This window comes from Mercenaria mercenaria, chromosome 3 (genome assembly GCF_021730395.1).
Source record: "Mercenaria mercenaria strain notata chromosome 3, MADL_Memer_1, whole genome shotgun sequence".
Classification (NCBI taxonomy): Eukaryota; Metazoa; Mollusca; class Bivalvia; order Venerida; family Veneridae; genus Mercenaria; species Mercenaria mercenaria.
In genome coordinates this window covers 43,871,246-43,897,743 of record NC_069363.1, presented here as the reverse complement: position 1 = coordinate 43,897,743, position 26,498 = coordinate 43,871,246, and the positions used below count along the sequence as shown (strand labels likewise).

Genomic DNA, 26,498 nt, shown 5'->3' with positions numbered 1-26,498 from the left:
CAGGATTTATAATTGAAATTTCAAAGTAAGTAGCAAATTTATTACTCATCGGAAAAAAGTTTTTTAACTTTGACTTTGAACTGTCTATTTTACTCACCAATTTGCAAATAAAATTTATTCATTTATCTTTTTTTGTGCTGGAATTGTCGGTATCATTGTGACAATTATTTCTATTGTCTTCCGACTTCGGAGCAAACAACTTACCAACTCTTAATCTTTTTATTATCGGCAATCAGCGCCTTCCCAACATGTCGGCTGATGTGAATGACGGATTACATTTTACAGACGGTCTCTTTATAAAACACGATTTACTGATGTTCTCTTTATCAAACATGATGCTTTAGGAGGCAGTCAGTCATCAAGAGTTAAACACCGCTTTGATTAGTTACGGGGCGGAGCTAATCACGTTACGTCACAGTGTATTGACTTTGTTTTCCTTCGAAAACTACAGATGTAAAAAGTGTACACAATTGACATTTGTTGGATATTAGGGGTTCAATTCACTCGACCAGTTGAGCGTGAAGGTTGGATTTTATACTCGACTGATCTGCAAATTACTCGACTCGAGCTTTGGGCTGGCGGTGTAAGTCAAAGACTATTTTCACTGCTTGCCCGTTGGGCAATTTAGCAGTCAGTTTTACTTGCCCGTCATGGTTTTTTACTTGCCAAGGCAATCGGGCAGGCGCTTATTTCGAACACTGCTACCAAAATTTTCAGTCTAGGAGCCCAGCTGGCTGCCAAGTTCAAAAGTTAATTTGAAACACTGATCACTCCTGTGAAACTGTGAAAAAAAAAAGTTTTGTCGAAATCTGTCCAGCAGTTTGACTTGTGAAAGCTGGACAAGATTTTTCTATTTTTAGCTCTGGTGGCCATTTTGTGCAGTGAAGCGGAACATGCCAAAGAAATGCAGCAGTAACTTGTATGCAAAACTTTAACCAGAATTTTAGTCCAAAAGGGGGCATAATTTGCCCAGAATGCATGTCAGAGTTATGGGACTTGACCCAGTGAGGTTGCTAATTGATCTAGAAAAAGAAAAAATATGTTTTAAATCTATTGCAAAATTTTAACCAGGATTTTCTAAGTCCAAAAAGGGGCATAATTTGCCCAAAATGTATGTCAGAGTTATAGGACTTGATGCTTTCACCTAGTTTCATAACCCCAAGACACATGTGAAGTTTCAATTCAATATCTGCATTAGTTTTGCATGTAAAACTTTAACCAGAATTTTCTAAGTCCAAAACGGGGCAAAAAATGGCCAAAATACATGTCAGAGTTATGGGACTTGACCCAGTGAGGCTGGTAATTGACCTAGAAAAAGAACAAGAGGGCCATGATGGCCTTATATCGCTCACCTGTTATTGCACTTGAGGACAAGAAGGTCCTCAGAAAAAATATCTAAGTCCAAAGGACAGGAACAACAAAAGGAGGAAATTTAACCAAAAAGAAAAAAAATTCTTACAAGGTACAGATATGTCAAAATACACCTAAAAATTGAAGGTACCATCCATGTTGTACCACAGAAAAGTGGTCTCGGTTTTTCCCTACGGCCAATAATAAATAAGTTACTAAAAATAAGCTTTTTATAGTAACGTAAAAGGGAAGTAATTAAAAAAAAATTATTGTAAGTGAACAAAAGAAGGATCTGCCAAATATATCTGTTGACATAAATGAAATTTCAGATCAGTATCTTCATTAGTTACGGAGATATACTCATTTTAATTTGAAATAAAGGGAGGTAATTTGACATAAAATCAGTCCATAGTTACCCTGATTGGCTCAGTCCAACTAATGACAATAATGAAATTTCAAATAAGTCCTATAAGTACTTACTGATATAAATCCATTTTGATTACAATCAGGGGAGGTAATCAGATATAAAATAACTCTGGAACCTACGATTGGATCTGATTTGTCATGGAATCCAAGATTTATTGCTGTTGTAGATATTTTGGAAGTTTGTATCAAATAAAACCATAAACGAAGTATCTATATGGCTGCAAAAGCCAAAATAGCCAATTTTGGACCTTTAAGGGGCCATAACTCTGGAACCCATGATGGAATCTGGCCAGTTCAAGAAAGGAACCAAGATCTTGTGGTAATACAAGTTGTGTGCAAGTTTGGTTAAAATCAAATCATAAATGAAGCTGCTATTGTGCAGACAAGGTCAAAATAGCTAATTTTGGCCCTTTCAGGGGCCATAACTCTGGAACCCATTAAGGGATCTGGCCGGTTTAAAAAAGGAATCGAGATCTTATGGTGACACAAGTTTTGTGCAAGTTTGATTAAATTCAAATAAAAAATTAAGCTGCTATTGTGCAGACAAGGTCAAAATAGCTAATTCTGGCCCTTTCAGGGGCCATAACTCTGGAACCCATAAAGGAATTTCGCCAGTTGAAGAAAGGAACCAAGATCTTATGGTGATACAAGTTGTGTGCAAGTTTGGTTAAAATAAAATCATAAATGAAGCTGCTATTGTGCAGACAAGGTCAAAATAGCTAATTCTGGCCCTTTCAGGGGCCATAACTCTGGAACCCATGATGGAATCTAGCCAGTTCAAGAAAGGAACCAAGATCTTGTGGTAATACAAGTTGTGTGCAAGTTTGGTTAAAATCAAATCATAAATGAAGCTGCTATTGTGCAGACAAGGTCAAAATAGCTAATTTTGGCCCTTTCAGGGGCCATAACTCTGGAGCCCATTAAGGGATCTGGCCGGTTTGAAAAAGGAATCGAGATCTTATGGTGACACAAGTTTTGTGCAAGTTTGATTAAATTCAAATCAAAAACTTAAGCAGCTATTGTGCAGACAAGGTCAAAATAGCTAATTCTGGCCCTTTCAGGGGCCATAACTCTGGAACCTATAAAGGAACTTCGCCAGTTGAAGAAAGGAACCAAGATCTTATGGTGATACAAGTTGTGTGCAAGTTTGGTTAAAATAAAATCATAAATGAAGCTGCTATTGTGCAGACAAGGTCAAAATAGCTAATTCTGGCCCTTTCAGGGCCATAACTCTGGAACCCATATTGGAATCTGGCCAGTTCCAGAAAGGAACCAAGATCTTATGGTGATACAAGTTGTGTGCCAGTTTGGTAAAAATCAGGTTATAAATAAAGCTGCTATTGTACAGACAAGGTCAAAATAGCTAATTTTGGCCCTTTCAGGGGCCATAACTCTGGAACCCATAATGGGATCTGGCCAGTTCAAGAAAGGAACCGAGATCTTATGGTGATACAAGTTGTGTGCAAGTTTGGTTAAAATAAAATCATAAATGAAACCACTATCGTGCAGACAAGAAATTGTTGATGCACGCACGCACGGACGGACGAAGGATGATTACAAAAGCTCACCTTGTCACTATGTGACAGGTGAGCTAAAAAATAAGTTTCAAAGCTATATGCCTTTAAATGATAGCCATATGTACTTGCATGCAAAACTTTAACCAAGGTGTGACGCCGACGCCTGTGTGAGTAGAATAGCTAGACTATTCTTCGAATAGTCAAGCTAAAAAGGAAAATATTAGTTATACACATGCCAACTGTGTAATTTTGAACGTGCGCCCCAAAGTTTGGTTATTTAGATAGTAATCTCCATTTATATTTTGAATCAACGTGATAGGGACTGATGTAAATATACCCTATGTCAAGTTTTACTGAAAAATATTTAACTGTTTAAGTTTATAATCAATTTTTAGAATCTGAATTTTCGAATTTGTCCTGTTTCATCAGCCTTTGCCATAGAAACACCAACCACTAAATTTCTGCAACCGATCTCAAAAGTCAGTTCTTATTTTACTCAGTTGTATTAATGTAGTAAAAATGTTTTGTATGATAGGTAAATTAAGTGAGGCAGATATTTTTAAAGATACCAAACAGAAGTTTGATATTGATGAATATTAACTCTTGTCTTTCATTATTAATTTCATCTCATTAATAATCAAAATTTAATTTTGATTTATACCTATTACAGCCGAATGTGTGTAAGTTGATCCGTCGTGTTTCAGCCACGGTCCACATAAACCTTGTTCTGCTTTTGGACAAGAGTGTACATTCACATGGTGTATACAACAATGTGTCTTTTTTACGGTCACACCTGTTGGACAAGGGGTGGTTTCACACCATGTTTTTGCCTGTGCTTCTGTCCTGAAAGTAATCTTAATATTTTGTATCACAACACATTTTATTCCCTGAACTTTTGTTTCATCTTAGAATGCCACCAATACTGTGGAATCACAGCTAATCTGTAAAGGATACAACGTAGCACAATTTATCAGATTATCTCAGATTACATTACAAAGTGCTTCTTTAACAGATACATTTTGGGTTTATAAGTTTTACTTTTATGTCTAATAAACCCTGTCAATGTATACTAGTTATCTAGGCAAGATATTTAGAATTTTTTTTTGGGGTGGGTGGGGAGAATGTTGGTGGAGAGATGAGGGGAGGGGGCTGAAATTCAGACCCACCAATCCCCTCATGTTCCCCAACCCATATGAAGTCTTTTTACATATTCCAATAGATCTACATCATCATGTAAATCACACCATTTAAAACGAATGCCACAATCTGCTTAATTTCCTTTTCAAATGTAGGATATTTCTTAAATATAATTGTCTTGTTATAATGTGATCATCTCCAAATTTTAGTAGTTACAGCAAGACTTCCCCTCCTACCATCCCCCAAAACTGAAAACAAAAACAAAAACAAACAAGCAATTTCGATGAATTGGAATCCCCTGCCGAAAGGGTCAGAGTTGAGGAACGGCAAAAAAATATATCCAGCAAAAAGTTAAGAATGTTACCAAGAAGCAAATAATTTCATTAGTCAAAATCAAATTAAAAGAAAATGAATGGTTTGTTTGGGTGGGGCTGGGGGGGGGGGGGGGGATACAACAGATTACATGTTGATTATAAATATTGATAGAAAATGAAAAAATAAAAAATAAAAACAAGAGCTGTCTCCGTAGGATGACACATGCCCCCGATGGCACTTTGAATGAATAGTTATGGCCGATGTAAGAGTTTAGGACCTTTAACCTACGGAGCTGGGTCTTGCGCGCGACACATCGTCTTACTATGTCACACATTCATGCGTAGTTATTTTAAAATCCATGCATGAATGACAAAGATATGGACCGGACATGCCCATCAATGCACTATCATGAAAAATGATCTTTAACGTCTAAGTGTGACCTTGACCTTTGAGCTACGGACCTGGGTCTTGCGTGTGACACGTCGTCTTACTGTGGTACACATTCATGCCAAGTTATTTGAAAATCCATCCATCGATGACAAAGATATGGACCAGACACACCCATCAATGCACTATCCTTTAACATCTAAATGTGACCTTGACCTTTGAGCTACGAACCTGGGTCTTGCGCAGGACACGTCGTCTTACTGTGGTACACATTAATGCCAAGTTATTTGAAAATCCATCCATGGATGACAAAGATATGGACCGGACACGCCCATCAATGCACTATCCTTTAACGTCTAAGTGTAACCTTGACCTTTGAGCTACGGACCTGGGTCTTGCGCACTGCACGTCGTCTTACTGTGGTCAGGGTGGCCACCAAAAATCTGAAGTAAATTTCCCTGATAATTCCCTGAATTTTCCCTGACAGGATAGTCAGTTTCCCTGATACTTTGTTCGGCGTAGCAACAATTGTGAATATAAATGTAGTAATATTATGGCCTCCATCCTTCCCTTCTATATATACCTTCTCCACCAATAAACTTGTTTATTTTACATCTATTTTATATACATATGAAATTATATTTATTTATCATATTTTGAAAATATATTCATTATTTATTTTATTTTCAGAATCCTGTTTGAATAATCAATTATATAGGTAATTTAAGATCTCACTGAGCAACTTCAGTAAGAGTAGTAAGCATGGTAACAACTCAAAACAACTCAAAAAAGAAAACTTCAATACTTCAGCAGCAATGACTTACATTTCACATACATGTACATACCATTATTTATTTTGTAACTTGTTGTGATACTAATTCCAGTGTCTTTTATTGATTATTCAAATTAACAATGTGATTACAGCTTTAATCAGTTATCATGTTTTAATGTAAATGAACTGAGCCTGATTTTTAATATTCTCCTTTACAATGCCACAAAGACACTACAATCTTCATAATCATACTGCATATTAAAGCAGACGGTTACAAATAGGCCTTTAAAGGGGAATTGCTGGTAGCTGCTACACACAATTTGTAGGTGTGGTTTATCTGTAGCAGAGGATAAGATTCCAACAGGTATCTGATATGTTTGCCTCCAGTAATGACTAATGGTCACCAGCATAGAGAGCACCAAGTACTAGTATTTCATGTATTTCATAAATAATGTGTATTTACATTTTTAGTTAAAATGTAAACTTTATATTAGTCATATTAATCAACAATTGATAACAAATGCAAAAACAATGTTGTTATTCATAAACTTAAATCACTACACATTATTGTAACATCTGTATAAAACATTGCAATATTAATTTTTAAATCAGTAAAACCTTGAATAAATTTAGAGGACTATCAGCCTTTACCAGCCCATGTCACCACAACTGCGTATTTTTACAAAAAATAAATACAACGCATTTCTGGTAAATTCCTGAAAAACCTCTCTCTGATAAAAATTGTTGCAAAAAACAGCCACCATTTGAAATTTGACTCCTCCCACTTCTTTTTATAGCAAAGATTGGGGTTTAAGCTTTACAAATATATAACTTTCTAAACATTATCAATGTTCTACATCACAAATATTCTAGCCATTCAGGTTTCTAACAAGCTATACTCACAAAACTACCAGTAACTGCAGTTTTCACTTTGAATTTAAAACACTATTAATGTTAGTACAACTATGTGAATCAAAACAGGATGTTACGTATACACATAAACAATCCAGCACTTTAGTTTCTAATATAAGGCAATGGGAAAAACTTTTCCTGCAGTTTTAACTTTTAACTTTAAAAGAAAAATATTAAATCTAGACAAATGGTCTTCAAGATTTGACATAAAAGTTTCTTCGAAAATGAATTAGTCCACTAAATTAGCATACAACTGTCAACACCTCCTTGCATTCATAACAACAATTTCATCTTTCTGGTAAACTGAGTTTAATTAAAACTCAAGTCATGACATGGGACACCAGCATAATGACTTTGTGGCCAGTATGGATTAAAAAAGCCTGTACTCTGATCAAGAACCATCCTGTTCATTTTAACTCTTAATAGACCTATGGCTGTTACAGTTAATATGAACAAACAAACAACATGGATCCTGATCAGACTACATAGAATGTACAGGGTAGTCTTGTTTCCATTACTGGTTTCAAAGCCAAAGAGTTTTCTCATGAAGTTGCTAATTGTATGGTTTTAAAAATACATTTCATAATTATGCTATTCAAGACTAATGTTAATGTTTGTTAATAACTAGCAAAAGTCTAACAAGCAACTACTACCAATACACAGGTACTTCTAATGCATGATTCAAATGTTGGTATACATTTTGTTAATGTCAGTAATGTACTGACACTCAATTCATTTTAGTTTTTAGTTGTGTAACAACTTCTGCTTGCTTTCAAAGTACAATGTTTTATGATGCATAATTTTCTATTACAGAACATCATATACTGTAACATATCATGTAAAAACAAAAATAAACATTATTGTATTTTAAAAATTCTCATTAAAACATGCAGATTTTGAAAATTATACTTTTAATTTAGAGGTCTAAATATTATTTCAATGTTTGATTAGTTTGTATTTTGAAAAATTTACTTCTTTATCATCATAATCTGTGCCAATCTTACATATGTCAAGAAAGCTAAGGTGTTTGCATTATAGCACTTGTGTCCAGTCTCTTTAAGAAGTTGTCAATGGTATTTATCTAAAGATCTTTATTTAATAGGGCCATCCTTAAAAAATTGTTTGTTTGCGGTAACGCGACCGACTCACGAAAATCGCCGCGACTCAAACAATTTTTTAACCTAAAACTCGGAATTTTTTTTTTTTCGGTGCCATGTTTTTATACTTTCCTGTTTCGTTATTTCTTTTGGGTAACTATTTGTATTTGTATAAGTTTTCCTAGACAGTGTTCGTTGAGGTTCAACTGCATGAATGATCGATATGACCGATAAGAAACAAAATGTGTGAATGTTACGCTTTCTGTATACCGCTAATTAACAAGTGACACAAATACGATAATAGGCTGCTCTTCTATGCATTGTTTATCAATTAACTTTAACACATTGATCAATAAATACCTTTGGCAATGACGGGCATTATTGTATCAAATACAAACCGCGAGAAGCCCACGTGTCAGTCGGCGCGTGGCATGATTGACATCTGCCAGAAGCTGATTAATATACCAAGCTCCGCCTACTGCCATACATTTGTACTTCCGCTTATGGCGGCGAACAATATTCGAATTCACCGGGATTTTGATTGACAAGGGGCAGTTCTTTCGAACTCGAGACGCATAAAAGAAAATTTCCTCGGGTCAAGCCGACGCACGGGAATTTTTTTGTGCGGGTCAAATACGAGATTTTCTCGATAAGTTCGAGTGAAAACCCAGAATCTCGGGTCTACCGAACGCCCTGCCGATTTCCTGATATACTACAAAATTATGCAAAAAGTTGTTTAGAAAATTCCACATGGACAAATCGTGGTACATAAAGTTATCTGTGCAATACTGCAGACGTATTTAACCGAGTTTTAGATTTGTAAAATAATGATTTTTCTCGTACGTAAAACATCTGGGAAAGATAAATTCTTGGATATCATTCTGTCATAATTTCTCAAACAATTTTGCAAACAAATAATAATTTTAGTTTCGATCTTTTGTCGTTGTATAATCTTTTTAATCTGCCCCGAGGATAAAACTGCAGTGACACTGCACAAGTCACTTGGAAAGAGCACAATAAACGTCAAAAATATTAGACAAACAAAATTTTCTTACCTGAAAATTTATTTATAAAGTTAAGCATCCTTTCAATGCAATGACTAAAACCAGCGAAAGAAATCCATAATGTTTACATTTCTAGATTTTCCTTTTTGCGTGAAATTAAATTTCCATGGGTCCACTTTTTCCTATTTTTCAAAACACAGACTTTAGAAACATGATTATTATTACTGAAACTTTCTGTGACTTAAATAATGTAACTGAAATTCATACAAATTTTTGACACCTGCCATCAGAAACTGGGTTTAATCTGTTTGACAACTGTTTCTTTTTATGTGTGCCGACAGTAGCAGATCAAAGAAGACACTTGCAGATCAAAGAAGACCTGTATTATGTGTGATGTCATAGTGATGTCACTGCTATTGACATGTATTTAATTCAAGAAGTGACTGTGAAATGCTTTTATGGGTTTTTGTGTTTTGACTTTGAGTGCATTAGCACTGGAAGCTTGATTTATTTTTGCTGATTTGGAATTAACCTAGCTTTTTTTAATTGTATTCATATTCAGATTAGGCTTTTCTTGGTTAAGGCAATCATTGCAAGAGTGAAAAAAACTTTAATTTGCAGTTTAATCACATTAGATTCACAAGGATAAGAAATTAGGTTTACATTGCTAAGTATATTTAGTTCCATTTTAAACTTGCCTGTCATGGCGCTATTAAAAATCTTTCCGCGTTTCCCTAAAATCACTCCACTTCTCCATAATCTTAGCTGAGGAAGAAATGACTTCTCCCTAAAATATTAACATAGCTTAAGCCCTGAGTAAACAATGTAAAACAATTAAGTATTGTCTTAAAATTACATGATACATAGGCTTTGAAGGAGTGCGGTGCTAGTAATCAGACTCGGGTCTACAGGGTATTAAAATATCAAAGATTTTGCTATGTACTTCAATGCTGAATCCTAAGGAATGTAATGTTTTTTTTTCTTACCCTAGCCAGTGCAAGGACATTCAAAAGGTCTGGCCAATTATTTTTGTTAAATATATTGATAATCTTAAATTTTTAAGTTCATATGGCGATAATAAGCTCTGTTTCTGACTGGTGTCAGGCTTATAATCTGTTGTTTTTATTGTTATTAAAAAGGTGATATTACTAGTAATATTAGTATTCATACTATGTGAAAACTACCACCCTTGCAGATATGTTACAATCAAGTTAGCATTCTACAGAGAAGTGTTAGTACCCAGAAGGTGTATAAACCAGAGGGTTAAAATGGAAATGCAGGTGTTGTACAATTAGCATACAAAAAAAAAAAAAAAATGAAAAAAAAAAAATCCCTACCTACCTACTCACACTAAAAATTCTGGGTCGCGTTACTGCAAACAAACAATTTTTTAAGGATGGCCTAGATTTAAATATTTGTTTTATCACCAAAGACTTCCAGGTTTTAGATCTAATCAGATTGTTGTTGTTTGATGATTTTCAAAAGTGATGCATCCTTTGTTAAGCCAAATAATAAGAAGGTATATAAACCTGATATATAGATATTTTGTGTTACTTAAGCTAGTCACTTTACTTTGTGAACAAATCAAGGACTCTTAGTGATCAACTCTGTGTAATTAATTTTTAAGGAAACTCTGTGTTTTGATCTTAGTAACTTTGTGAAAGTGAAGAAATATTATTGTTGAAATTTAATTGTTGAAATATCAGAAATAAAAATTCAGAAAACATTTAACAGGAGACTTGTGTGTATTTTAACAAGGCAGTCTGAAAGACAGCTAAATCCCGCGCCACTGGTATGGATAGTGAAAGGGTAAACCTTTGACCTTGAGCTGTGACCTTGACCTTGAACTGACATGGCTGACCCATGAATTCTGCACATCGTCTAGATGAGGTGATACAGAGCTTAAACCTTTGACCTTGAGTTGTGACCTTGACTTTGAGTTGACATGACTGACTCATGAGTTCTTGATGAGGTGATCATTTGATCCAAGTTTAATGTAAATCCTTCAAGGGGTTTAGCAGATACAGAATGGATACAGAATGGAAGGCTCAAACCTTTGATTTTAAGTTGTGACCTTGACCTTGAGCCAGCAAGGCTGACTCATCAATTCTGCATATTGTCTTGATGAGGTGATCATTTGATCCAAGTTTGATGAAAATTCTTCAAGGGGTTTAGGAGATACAGAGCGGACACAAAATGGAAGGCTCAAACCTTTGACCTTGAGTTGTGACCTTGACCTATAGCCAACATGGCTGACTCATGAGTTCTGCACATCGTCTTGATGAGGTGATCATTTAATCCAAGTTTCATAATTATCCTTCAAGAGGTTTAAGAGATGCAGAGCGGACACAAAATGGTAGGTTCAAACCTTTGACCTTGGGTTGTGACCTTGACCTTGAGCCGACTCATGGGTTCTGCACATTGTCTTGATGAGGTGATCATTTGATTCAAGTTTCATGATTATCCTTCAAGGGGTTTAATAGATACAGAGTGGACATGAAATGGAAGGCTCAAACCTTTGACCTTGAGTTGTGACCTTGACCTTGAACCAACATGGCTGACTCATGGGTTCTGCACATCATCTTGATGAGGTGATCATTTGACCCAAGTTTCATGAAAATCCTTCTAGGGGTTAAGGAGATACAGAGCGGACACAAAATTTTACGGAAGGACGGACGGAGACCATTTCTGTACCCCCCCCCCCCCCCCACCTGGGGCAATGGTTGCTCAATTCCATTTTAGCTTCTCTCCATTTTAGAAACAAAAACATCTCTTATAGTTGATGAGTAACAGTTTTAGAATCATCAAACAGTGAGTGAATTTGCTAAGTATAGTATTCTGTATTATATGAAATAAAGGTAACTATTATGAAGAAGAGAAACCACCAGTAGCCAAAACATAATTATACAGTCTTTTAAATTTTTTCTTTCAATTTTTGAAAAATTCCCTGATAATTCCCTGATTTTTTCAAAATTTTCAAATTCCCTGAATTTTCCATGCAGGGAATTTTTTTTAGCCTTTTTCCCTGTTTTCCAGAGTCGGTGGCCACCCTGGTGGTACACATTCATGCCAAGTTATTTGAAAATCCATCCATCGATGACAAAGATATGGACTGGACACGAAAATTGCGGACAGACCGACAGACCGACAGACGGTTCAAAAACTATATGCCTCCCTTCGGGGGCATAAAAAAAAAATATTTGGGGCGGGGGGGGGGGGGGGGGACCAAGGTAAGGTGGTGACCAGGTGTAGGTACACAACATGTTTATAATAAATGTTCATGGAAAAGAATGAAAGAAGTTTAATGAAATTCTTCCAATTGGTTGGTTTGTTATGTACAGATCTGTGGATTTTTAAACAATTAAAGGGCAATAACTATATGGAAAATTGACCAATCGAAAAAAACCTTGAAGGGCATCGTCGCAGTATCTTGGTTCATGTCTGTTTCAAGTTTGATGAAATTCTACCTGCTAGTTACTGAGAAATGGCTGCAGACGGACATTTTTCATTTAATCAAGGGCAATAACTCTGACAGAAATTGACCTATCAAAAAAAAAACTTGACAGGCATCAGCATAGTATCTTGGTTCATGTCTGTTTCAAATTTGATGAAATTCTACCTGTTAGTTACTGAGAAATAGCTGCAGACAAGACATTTTTTTATTAAATCAAGGGCAATAACTCTGAGGGAAATTGACCAACAAAAAAAAAAAAACTTGACGGGCATCATCGCAGTATGTTGGTTCATGTTTATTTCAAGTTTCATGAAATCCTACCAAGTAGTTACTGAGAAATGGCTGCGGACGGACGGACTGACGGACGGACAACGCCATTTCAATACCCCCCTCCCGATTTCGTTGGCGGGGGATAAAAAAGCAATGCTTACTTTGCACCCATGGCTGTTATAATTCAGTTACCAGTTGAACAATTTTTTTAATTCTTCCAACAACGTTTTTTAACCGATACCAGTAACCATATATAAAAACTTACGTTAGGTCACCTGGTCCCACTCCATCAAAATATCCATTGTCTACTGCCCACTTATAGAAGTTTGGCTTAACTTCTAGGTTGTATGTGACGCTGAAATTTTCTTGAGCACGCATTTCATCTGGTGGTGGAAAAACCCATTTCACCTTAAAGGCATCTGAAAGAAATGTACAGGTTTACAAACTACACTCACAAGCTTAAAGTGGCATTATGTGCATCTAATACTGCACATAGTGTGTTTTGGGTGAGTGTTCTATAAAAACAATTTTCGGTTGCTGTGCAATTAGATGTGTTAAATTAACGATAATGCCGCATTAGTATTTAAAATTGATGCTTTAAAAATAAATAAATCGGACGGATAAAATAATAGATATTTTTTCAATCTTCTGCGAAATGATCTCCCTTACCTGAAAATAGAAATTTCTTAAGTAGAAGGGAAGCAACTCCTGCTTGCAGTTTGACGATTTTTAAAGACTGCCCCAGTCAAAATAAGAAAAGTATAGAAGCGTCCTGGTGCCAGCAGAAATTTGAATTTGTCTTACATACGACTTACTATCTCCTACGTAGGACATAGTATCTCCTATGTAGGACTTAGTATCTCATACGTAGGACTTACTATCTCCTACGTAGGACATAGTTTCTCCTACGTAGGAGTTAGTATCTCCTACGTAGGACATAGTATCTCCTACGTAGGAGTTAGTATCTCCTACGTAGGACATAGTATCTCCTACGTAGTACTTAATATCTACTACGTAGTACTTAGTATCTCCTATGTAGGACATAGTATCTCCTACGTAGGAGATATTAAGTACTACGTAGGAGTTATTATCTCCTACGTAGGACTTAGTATCTCCTACGTAGGACATAGTATCTCCTACGTAGGACTTAGTATCTCCTACGTAGGACATAGTATCTCCTACGTAGGACTTAGTAACTCATACGTAAGGGTTCCTATTTTGGGGCGCTGCAACGTTCTGTGGTCCTACTCGCGTTTCCGGTACATGTATTAATTGAACATTGCTGGTTGACTTTTTAATTGCGTGCTGATAAATGACATTTATTGCAATATTTGATTTAATTTCTAAACTATTTATATTCTTGTATTTTATGTGTTGTCTCGAGAAGGGGCTTAAATAAATAACTTTTCATTGCAATCAGTGAAATTATCTCTTAAACACTGTTTCTAACCAATAACAAAGAATGAATTTATATAGACCTGATTGCATGACACGATTGTCAATGTTCTATAACATTTAGTTAGTTTCAACTTGTCAAATATTCTTTTATCTAGTCACTCTGATCAAACAAAATTGTAAATATTATTTCGCATGAAACTCTTATATAAAAAAATAGACTCTACTGTGGACAGCGATAAAGGGGAATAAATCATGTTTACCAAGTTACTCATCCTTAATTTCTTCTCTCTAGGCATACACTTAACAAAACAAAGGATTACCAGATTTAATGACTGAAACCTACAAATTCCGTGATATTCGGTAATTAAAAGATTTTACTGTCAAAAAAGCTTCACTTTATTTAAATACTATTATATTCTTCCTCTTTTTCACAACATATACAATATATAGAAGATACACACACCATGTTAAAGAAAGCAAAACCGTCGGACCACAAGTTGATTTGACATTAGTTTTTCGGAACACTGTAGACTCGCATCAGTCGTTAGAGTAATTAAATGTAAAGTACTTTCCTCTCTGATACCACTTTCTGAAAAGAAAACAATACCTCTTACCTCTGACTCGAATGACTGGACAAATGTGATTCTGAGCTAGGCAGTTTTCATCCCAGCTATAATAATCACCATCTCATTAGAGATCATTGCAAATGTGTTCATGATGTAACATAATCCTTGATTGACTCCAGTGCCCTGGATCCTAGAATATCCTTTATGACCTTCACAGTCTGCATAACGAAGTGCTTGCCAATGAGTACCTTTTATCACCAGATGAATGGGAGAGGTGTTAATGAACTTTATACCTTAATAAACTTCATAAATGTATCATCTTTAATATGCAAATAAAGTAGAAATGAGTGTTTGAAACAAAAAAGTATCAATAGTTTATTATCATGTTAAATCATGCTTTAGATGCAGTTACAGTAATTTCCTGTAACTAGTTAATGCTTGACCAGAATGTAGAAAAAGAAAATTGACCAGCTTTGTGACCAGCATGGATCGAGACCAGCCATCCGCACAGTCTGGTCAGGATCCATGCTGTTCACTAATGGTCTCTCTAACTGCAATAGGCTTTAAAAGCGAACAGCGTGGATCCTGACGAGACTGCGCGGATGCTCAGGTTGGTATGGATCCACCCTTGTCGCAAAACCACTATGTTAGTTTTCTCCTGGCGCAGCTAAAATGATGATAACACCTAATAAATATTGATTATTTAAGGCACTGTCCTTGAGATCATACACAACAGAAAAAAGAGGAATTTTAGGTACCAGTATCAAGAAATTAATGCTTATACTGCTTAAGAAAGCTTTGAATTAATTACTAACAGATTATATGTTATTGAAACACATGAGAACTAGCTGTCTTAGCTATCTTTTACACTGGAAATTGAAAAGCGTTTGTAACGTTTTACTAAGGTAAACTGCCTAATTATTATATATCTACATTCAAGGGTCATTGTATACATATTCCTGCGTGGTGTATATTGTTAAAGACAGCAGGACATTTTTCATTGCCGTGGCGGCCCGGGTTCGATTCCCGGCTCCGGCATCTTTTTTGCTTGATTGAGTAGATTAAGGATAGTTTATAAACAAAAACTCGAATTTTAATGTCCATAGTATGACCGAACTTCAGAGACCATTTTAGCCAAAATTTGTAGGTCAGTGCCTTTATTTAGAGAAAGTTTATTAATCAAATCACACAATAGGTCAAAACAATAACTGGCGGTAATTATATTTAGTAACTTTCATGATATACTTTAATCATACTTTTGAACTCTCTACATAATTTCAAGAGAGGCCTCCATAGCCGAATGGTAAAGGTTCGAAACCTCACATGACATGTTTCAATTCTTCATGCTCATAAACTGCCCGGTTGGCTTACGGAATGCCGGTGGTTGTAACCTGATGTCTGCCCATGCCTGGAGCAATGCCTAGAAGTGCACCTTGTGGGTAGCGCAGTGTGACTATACCCAAACTACGTAGTCCCCCAAAAATACAAAAAAAAACAACAAAACAAACAACAAAAAACAACAACAACAAAATAAAATGTTCAAAAATATCTATTAAAACAAATTTATTGACTACTTCATCTGTCAAATTCAGAACTTGGTCAAATGTGTCTTTAACTCATACTTACGAAGTTTGTGTGAGACAGTGAAAGAAGGGAGATGTTTAATTATTTACAAATATGTAATCTACCGGTATCAGATAATCAGATAATCCTTACTAAATTATAGTACACACTGGTATATTGTTCCACTGCACATGCTTGACAGTCTTTTAGTCAGTGACATACGTACGAGTTACTAACTCCTACTTAGGAGATACTAAGTCCTACGTAGGAGATACTAACTCCTACGTAGTACTTAATATGTCCTACGTAGGAGATACTATGTCCTACGTAGGAGATACTAAGTCCTACGTAGGAGATACTATGTCCTACGTAGGCGATATTAAGTACTACGTAGGAGATACTAACTCCTACGTAGGAGATACTATGTTCTACGTAGGAGATATCAAGTCCTACGTAGGAGATACTATGTCCTACGTAGGAGATATTAAGTACTACGTAGGAGATACTAAGTCCTACGTAGGAGATACTATGTCCTACGTAGGAGATATTAAGTCCTATGTAGGAGATACTATGTCCTACGTAGGAGATACTAACTCCTACGTAGGAGATAGTAAATCGTACGTATGACAAATTTAAATCTCCCTGCTGGCACCAGGATGCTTCCATAGAAAAGTCATATTTGGAAACTTATTATTTCGTACTGTTAACAGGAAGAGTTTGGTATGATGGGTTAAAAGCTATAATTTTCTCCACCCTTTTTTACATACACATCTATTTAAGCTTGATTTTTACTTGAAAAATGCATATAATTCCACTTTAATAGCTGAAGGACAAGCTGAAAATTAATTGGCTGTCACTGACAGAAACAGAATCAATATATTAATGATAGAGTATACTAACAGATTTCAGGTTAAATCATTAATTTAACATTTATTTTTAAAGTAGATTTATGAAACAGTGTTCGAAATTCACGGTAGTCCGACAGCCCGTGGCTACCAAATTTCAGCTCGGGCTACCGATTTTCCACAGGTACAAGCCCGACTGGGCTACCGAATTTTTCTCATTTGTTTAAAAAAAAAACATGATAATTAAACGAGTACTGCATCGTGATTTTCCAGACTGAGAAACGCTTATGGAATTATTGGTTTTTGCACTCTTGCGGTTGACAATCAAACACAGTGTCAAAGACGTAACCGCAGCGCTAATTGGCTGAATACAATCATCTCTAGCGTAACGGATAATTTGATTAGCTTTCACACTTCTCGCGAAAATCTCACAAGTACCTGCAGTAGGTGGAGCTTAAATTATGCTATCAGCGTGTGTGTAGTGTGTATTCAGCACTCGGTATTACATCTTTAAAATTGTCAACAGTCCGAGTTGCAGTAATTGGCGAGTGCGGGTCCTAAAAAATCGAGCATAACAGTTTAGATTTTGTTTTGGCAAGGAGTGTCATGTCCGATGCTTTTGGACTCTGACGATGCTGATCTGGACTGGAGTATTTCGAGTTTCAAAAACATGGCAAACACGTACTGGCTGTATGTCTTTTTTATTACTTCAAACATGCATATAGAGATGTCTGTAAAACAAAATGTTATATGGTGCAAAAATTATGTATTTTAAGGTGTTAAAGTTCGGGCTAGTGAAATTGGTGCCGGGCTTGGAAATTTTTTAATCTGGTAGCCCGAACGGGCTATTGGATTCAAATCTGAATTTCGTACACTGATGAAAGAGTGTTTTTAATATGGAACCACTGCAAACACAGTACTCTGAAACATGGGATGTTTCTTTGGTATTAAACTATTTAGAAAGTTTTCCCTGTGCTAAAGAGCTTTCTTTAATGTTACTAACAGTTGAACTTGTAATGTTGATGGCACTGGTGTTGGCTTCTCGATGCCAGTCTTTGAATTTGCTTACTATTGAAAATATATCCTATGTGCACATACTAAGGTATGATGGGCCTTTAAAGCAGTCAAGAAAAGGTAAAAGTATACATGCTTCCCAACCTTTTTTGGCCATCAAGATGGGTTCTCATGATTTCTAAGTGGGATATTTGGAGTCTCAAGTGGGAGGTTTTTCGTGGCACAATTTTTTGCTGCGCATACTATAAAATTGATGGTCTTTTACCTTACTTTGATGGTTTTTGACCTTAGTTTACTAGATAAATAGGATTTATAACCAAATACAACAGTTTTATCTTTATTGTATTTTTTAAAATAATCAAATCATAACAGGATATGTATCATTTATACATACAATCTATGTTGTGAAAGAGCGAGCTCGTTTCTTTTGTTCAAAGATGACACTGATGATTCATACTTTCAAACATTCTTAATTCTGTTACCCTCATGAAGTGTTGGCTTGCATTTTCTGAGACAAATATCAGCTGATAACTAATAACACACTAGGTAACCTGATATGTTCGGCACAGGATGCTATGTTTGGCACAGGATCGATACATTGATCCGAAAACTTTAGTGGTGTTAGTATTCTCCTTATTTCGGCCTATAAAAACAAATAACCAGTAAAATCACCTTACTCGTCTTATTACGTAATAAATGAAGTTTCCAAAGCCGTTTTAAAATCCTGAAAAGATGCCATTTTAAGCAAAAACAGCGAAGTTAAATGTTAAACTTTACACCAATTTCAGCAATTATAAAGTTTATAGCCACATTTCTTTGAAAATATTGCAAATCAAAGCCAATATCTTTATGGACTATATTTATCAACCTTTTCCCTGTCATCCTTCCAAATCCTAATGTCTAAATCGGTGTTTTAGTGAAGATTTTTAAGTTTAAAATACACCATATGCCCGAAAAAAGGCGATGTTTGGCACAGGATAAAAATTTTGCGGCGATGTTCGGGAGCAGGTTATTGTAAACTTCATCATAAATATTGCAACGACTGTTTTGACGCTGTTAAGCAAATTTTTGATATCTAATAGATTTTTACTGTATGTATTTAACGGTTTGTAACAAATGTAAGACGTGTTATATAACGTTTTTGTACATATATGTATGTTGTAGCAAAAGTTGTTACCACTGGGTTTATAGGTTTATTAAAGAAAGTCAAGACCTGTAGTGTAAATTTATTTTTTTTTTGTAGATTTCATATACATGTGGGCAGTGGTCTTCTGGCTGGAAATATATATTCATTCAAAACTCCAGCTTTGAATTTAAGGAGGTAGGTTACCTTTATATTTGTATGTGTGCATGTCCAACCGGAAGCTAAATGTGTTTGTATATTCACTCTTCTGAAAACAAATCATAGACCTGTCTTCGAAAGAAAGAAAGAAAATGCGTTACCATGGAAACACGAGTCCCGCGACAATATATTTTAAGCTTATATTAGAAAGCTAACGTGCATACTAGTAAAATTATAGATTATGCTGGCTTCTACGGATATTAATGAAACTAAAATACACTGAAAAGTGTTAAATATCCATATTTTCCTTCTTCTTTCAATATGAAATACATTTTTAGGGTCATGTTCTTCAAACCTGGATAAAAATTGAACTTGAAGGGACAGACGCAAACGAATCTGAGATTTTAGCAGTTAAAACTTCATATTACACGAAATACAAAACGATACTGCGGTTCAACTAATTTGATTTCACCCTTATAACAAGGTAACCTACCTCCTTAAGTCTCATCTGGAAATGGAAGTGTTATGACGTAAAAGAATCCCCCCAAATAAACGAGTCTTACCTTGTAAGTTGAAAGTTGGTTGGGATTCTTTGTAGTCATATTAACATTGAAGTGATCAGATGCCCTGCCTAATTCTCGCTACACTTCACCGTCCCGGACGTGTTTCATTATTGCGTCATTTTACCATTGGGTTTATATTCTGATTAAATGGTCTAGATATCAGGAAGGTTTTGACTGAATATCTGGACTCTGAAGCACTGAGGTTGCGCGCATCTCATCTGATCACTTCAGTGTTAATATGATACAAAGAATCCCAACCAAACTTCAACTTACAAGGTAAGTCTCGTTTATTTGGGGGAATTTTACATCAAGATCTTTCTTCCAAATTATACTGAGCTAACAATGGGCCACACACTCCTTCCCCTCCCTGTGAAAGAAGAAACTCTACCAATCAAAGAAAATTTTAATTGCTCCCTACCATCACAGGCATCGTCATCCAGTGGTGTTTGTTGAGCCTCTGATGCTGTAAGAGGCCAACAGTGGAATCGGAAATTGTTGAAACCATGCCAAGCTTTCACAAATCCTAAACTGCTAAAAACCTGAAAAAAAAGTAAACAAGAATTAAAACAATAGTGAATTTACATTATTTCTGAATTCAGATTAGCATCTAGATTCTAAAGAGGTGTTGGCACAGTTGCTATTCCATCTATGTTTCACCATGTATGCAGAGATAGGGATAGTAATGCAAAGTGTGATTTTTGTAAATTGCCATGAAAAAAAATCACATTTAAATCTGCATCTTTGTGAATCTTGTGCTTAATAAAATCTGGCATTGAAACAGCCCATCAGACACGTATCAATTTCCCACTGCAGGGCACTAGACAACTTTTGGAGACAGGTACCCATACCCTCAGGAAGGGGAATTTTTTGTCATTTTAAGACAAAAGGGGGAAGTTTTTGGCCATCTATATGTTACTACTTTTCACACATATAATTACTGTTTTCAAACATTTCTAAATAACATAACTATATTGCAGCAGTACCCTTCCATAGAGGCACTACAATATAACTTGAAAGAGAGTTCATATCTAGTTGTGTCAAACTACCTATTATCAGGGGAATTTTCTTCTGAGAAAGGGGAAAAAAAACATTATTTTATGAGGGCAATGGGGCCCATACTCGGCCCAAAAACGGCCAAAGGAGTGCCCTGCACTGCTAAAAAAAATGACGTCAAGAAAGGACCTGAACCTTCCAAAAATCAGTAACCGACGTCAAAAAAGGACCTGAACCTTCCAAAAATCAGTAACCACAACTATTTAGCATATGCAACCTTTTTTTAAAAATCACTCCATAAACTAAATTGCTCAAGTTCAAATTTAGACAATCTACAGGAATTTTAGACAAAAAGCTAAAATGGGTCTTAGTCACTCCCCTGAAGAGAACTAACAATCTGTCCTTGCTTCTAACTAGGTTTGGTGAAAATCCTTTTAGCAGTTCATTCAAAAAAAGTTATTTCAAGTTTTTTTCTATGCTTTACTGTGACGCACCAAAAATGCATGACTATTAGAAATAACTTCATGATAAGATTCTGTATTTTTTTCTAATTTTAGCTCTGGTGTCCCCTTAAAAAACTAGAACTGTCACAGGAGTGACTCATACCCCCACCATACGGTCTTGTCACAGAAGAATGGCAACCATTAGAAATCTTAAAAAAATACTTCATCCTGGGCTTCCACATATAAGTAATACTGGTATAGTAATACTAGTAAATATATTAAATCTCTAATTTTAGAGATACACAAAAAATGAATACAAAAAAGTGTCTTACCGACCCATGTTACCACAGAAAAATGTATTTACGTTTTACATAGGACTTTTAATAAAAAAGTTAGAAAAATACCTAAAATATTGAAAATCTAAAAATTGGATTTCTAAAAATAGACTAATTCCTGGAATTTAAGGGGAAGAAACTCAGTACAAAAGTTAAAAAAAGGTTACTTCCCTTTGGCTCTAAGCCAATCAGAATGAGATATAGTGAAAATACATCAAAATTAACCTTAAACTAGAAAATGCTTTTGTAAAAAAGCGCATGTCTCCCCCAATGCAAAGTCCTATAGGCAAGAAGTCAATAGGGGACAGGAGCGAAAGTCAAAGCAGTGATTCATTTTACCGTGCGTCCTGCGTCAAAGACGCATATTTTTCACGGGCGACTCGTTAATTTGAAATATGTGCAGCCGCGGGACGCAAACAATTTCACTGACATAATGTGTACCTTTGTTTACTTCCTCTAATGGTTTAAAAAGTAGAACGGATGTCGTGCATACTTTTCATGCGTCAAAACTACCTTATCACCGTTCGATTTGTAAAGCATATTCTGATTGGACAGTAGTGATTTTTTTAACCAATCAGTGACGGTCATTTATTTTATGTTTGGGATTATTGTTTTCAAAGTATCCGGATATTTCGGCCAAAATATTTCAACAATCTGACGATGCTGTTGAAAAAACAGCTGAAGTTAGAATCCAAACAGCAAAAACTTTCCGGTTTTTTTTTGGTCTAACTTCGAGTGAATCGTTGGGTACCGAAGAAGTGAGCACTTCAACAGAAAATGAAGCAGCGGCTGCGAGCACGTCGGAAAATCAAGATACGAAAGAAAAGAAAATTTGTTTCTAAATGACCTACTCTATATTCGTGGCTATACTATGACGAAAGTGATGATAATATGTACTGTACAATCTGTACTGACAACGTAAAAATGAACAAAGCTGCAAAGAACAGAAACTTTCAAAATACAACTTTAACAGTTTTTTTTCTCCTCACCCTGTTAAGTTCATTTCTGGTGTAGATATATAGGATGTAAAACCCATTAAATCAATCAATCAGTCAACCAATATACAAAGTACAGGATGTGAAAAAGCAAACAATTCAAATTTGGGACGTACTGTTTCATAATATATTGAGTCCCTTTTTGACTCATTACCCACTGGCTGGGAGTGGGACTCATTGTTTCAAAATATGTGAGTCCTATGGACTCGTATCAATGAATCACTGTCAAAGAGACACTGATGGTTGGCTGCAATAGAGATCATCTACTTGGGCAATGGCATGTCCAGTCATCCCACTAAATTTCAACACTTGTCCTCGTGGTTCTCAAGTCACTGTTCAGGCTCCTGTGACCTTGACCTTTGACCAAGTGACCTCAAAATAAACAGGGGTCATCTACTCTGCATGTCCAATCATCCTATTAAGTTTCAACATTGTAGGTCAAGTGGTTCTCAAGTTATTTCCAAAAAATGATTTTACATGAACAGGCCACTGTGACCTTGACCTTTAATTGACTGACCCCAAAATCAATAGGGGTCATCTACTCTGCATGTTCAATCATCCTATGAAGTTTCAACATTCTGGGTCAAGTGGTTCTCAAGTTATTGATCGGAACTGGTTATCAGTTTTCAGGCCCCTGTGACCTTGACCTTTAACGGAGTGACCCCAAAAACAATAGGGGTCATTTACTCTGCATGAACAATCATCCTATGAAGTTTCAACATTCTGGGTCGAGAGGTTCTCAAGTTATTGATTGGAAATGGTTTTCCATGTTCAGGCCCCTGTGGCCTTGACCTTTAACAGAGTGACCCCAAAATCGTTAGGGGTCATCTACTCTGCATGACCAATCATCCTATGAAGTTTCATCATTCTGGGTCAAGTGGTTCTCAAGTTACTGACCGGAAATGGTTTTCAATGTTCAGGCCCCTGTGACCTTGACCTTTCACAGAGTGGCCCCAAAATCATTAGGGGTCATCTACTCTGCATGACCAATCATCCTATTAAGTTTCAACATTCTGGTTTTCAATGTTCAGGCCCCTGTGACCTTGACCTTTAATTGACTGACCCCAAAATCAATAGGGGTCATCTACTCTGCATGTTCAATCATCCTATGAAGTTTCAACATTCTGGGTCAAGTGGTTCTCAAGTTATTGATCGGAACTGGTTATCAATTTTCAGGCCCCTGTGACCTTGACCTTTAACGGAGTGACCCCAAAAACAATAGGGGTCATTTACTCTGCATGAACAATCATCCTATGAAGTTTCAACATTCTGGGTTGAGAGGTTCTCAAGTTATTGATTGGAAATGGTTTTCCATGTTCAGGCCCCTGTGGCCTTGACCTTTAACAGAGTGACCCCAAAATCATTAGGGGTCATCTACTCTGCATGACCAATCATCCTATGAAGTTTCAACATTCTGGGTCAAGTGGTTCTCTAGTTATTGATCGGAAATGGTTTTCCATGTTCAGACCCCTGTGACCTTGACCTTTGATGGAGTGACCCCAAAATCAATAGGGTCATCTACTCTTTATGACCAATCATCCTATGAAGTTTCAACATTCTGGGTCAAGTGGTTCTCTAGCTATTGATCGGAAATGTTTTTCAATGTTCAGGCCCCTGTGACCTTGACCTTTGACGGAGTGACCCCAAAATCAATAGGGGTCATCTACTCTTCATGACCAATCATCCTATGAAGTTTCAACATTCTGGGTCAAGTGGTTCTCTAGTTATTGATTGGAAATGGTTTTCAATGTTCAGGCCCCTGTGACCTTGACCTTTGATGGAGTGACCCCAAAATCAATAGGGGTCATCTACTTTTCATGATCAATCATCGTATGAAGTTTCAACATTCTGGGTCAAGTGGTTCTCTAGTTATTGACCGGAAATGGTTTTCAATGTTCAGGCCCCTGTGACCTTGACCTTTGACAGAGTGACCCAAAAAACAATAGGGGTCGTCTACTCCAGCAGCCCTACAACCCTATAAAGTTTGAAGGTTCTAGGTCAAATGGTTCTCCAGTTATTGCTCGGAAATGAAGTGTGACGTACGGACGGACGGACAGAGCAAAAACAATATGTCTCCTGGGGGAGACATAATTCTAGGTAAAAGGAGACACAATTCAAGAAAAATTAGTGTCAGAGTTATGAACCTTGTGTCACATGATGTGGGTGATGAGGTGGAACAACTATTTTAAGTCTGAATCAAATCCATTCAGTAGTAACTGAGATATAGTGAAAGAACATCAAAATTAACCTTAAATTCTAAGTAAAAAGGGGCTAATTCATGAAAAATTGGTGTCAGAGTTATGCACCTTGTGTCACATGATGTGGGTGATGAGGTGGAACATCTATTTTAAGTTTGAATCAAATCCATTTTCTAATAATTGAGATATAGTGGAAATACATCAAAATCAACCTTAAATTTAAAGTAAAAGGGGACATAACTCATAAAAAATTTATGTCAGAGTTAAGCACCTTATGTCACATCATCTGGGTGATGAGGTGGAACTACTATTTTAAGTTTGAATCAAATCCATTTAGTAATAACTGAGATATAGTGAAAATACAACAAAATTAACCTTAAATTCTAAGTAAAAGGGGACATAATTCATGAAAACTTGGTGTCAGAGTTATGCACCTTGTGTCACATGATGTGGGTGATGAGGTGGAACATCTGTTTTAAGTTTGAATCAAATCCATTCAGTAGTAACTGAGATATAGTGAAAATCCATCAAAATCAACCTTAAATTCTAAGTAAAAAGGGGCTAATTCATAAAAAATGGTGTCAGAGTTATGTACCTTGTGTCACATGATGTGGGTGATGAGGTGGAACACCTATTTTAAGTTTGAATCAAATCCATTTACATGGTTCATACACATTCTTTCAGACAAAATTTCCTGACATTTCCCTGACTTTTCCCTGACATGAAAGCATTTTTCCCTGACTTTTTGGTTCGGTACGATACAAACCAAGTCACCTAACTAGTATGACTTTTGTTATCTTAAAATGTGCACATTTAGTGGTTCAATTTTAAATGAAAATAGAATGTTGCCTCCACCACCGCTACAGCCAACCCTTACCTCCTTTTTTGACAAACATTACATTGTTTAATATTTTGTTTGTTTATTCCAATCAACTGGATATGAGCTTGAGGTTATACAAAAACATTGGCAAGCAAAATGACATGAATTATCATGCATTAAAGTCATCAAATACACTGTTTCAAACAAACAAATGTTTTTATGTTATGACCAATAGACAATAAAGCAATTACTTTTGGAAACCTGAACATATTAGCCAAATCGAACTGTTTCTGAACATAGCTTTACTAAATTACATTAAAATGGAATTGTCATTTGATTACCAACTAAAAAGAGTAACGACTATAGGATATATACCATGCAAAACACCTTGGTAGCAAAAGCATGTCTTTAAGGTATTGTAGATAATTATATGTTCAATTTTATATATCGCATATAAATAAGCCCTGCATAATTAAGTGGACGTATTGCATACTATTATATACAAGCAAGACCATATGTTTGTGTTATTGGAGCCTTGTATGTATATATAGTAATGGCTATGTGTAATGGACACTATACAGAGAAAGGGGATCGAATCATTAGATATAGCCATCACCAGATTTTGCTCAGGAGGGAAGGGTGCAAATCCCTTTCAGTTTTTCTATATGGAATTTGAAAAATTATGTAGAATATAGATATATGCATATAATTTAAAATTATGCTTTAATTGTTTAAGTGTGATAGCTTCATGAAAAAGGAAATATTTGAAGAAACTGCCTTAACCTTTACAATTGTTGCCTAACCAGATCAGAAAATTCCCTGACATTTTCCTGATATTTTCC

General features: G+C 35.9%; 1 protein-coding gene across 1 annotated transcript in view; it reads right to left on the bottom strand.

The window, feature by feature from the left end:
* Positions 1–26,498, bottom strand: part of LOC123524906 (atrial natriuretic peptide receptor 1-like) — a 161,561-nt gene that overhangs the window by 121,356 nt on the left and 13,707 nt on the right. The window contains exons 2-4 of the mRNA XM_045303518.2: positions 20,291–20,411; positions 12,907–13,060; positions 3,955–4,136 (exon numbers count right to left, since the gene is read on the bottom strand). Coding sequence (XP_045159453.1) covers positions 3,955–4,136; positions 12,907–13,060; positions 20,291–20,411 — 457 coding nt within the window. The remainder of the gene's footprint in view (positions 1–3,954; positions 4,137–12,906; positions 13,061–20,290; positions 20,412–26,498) is intronic.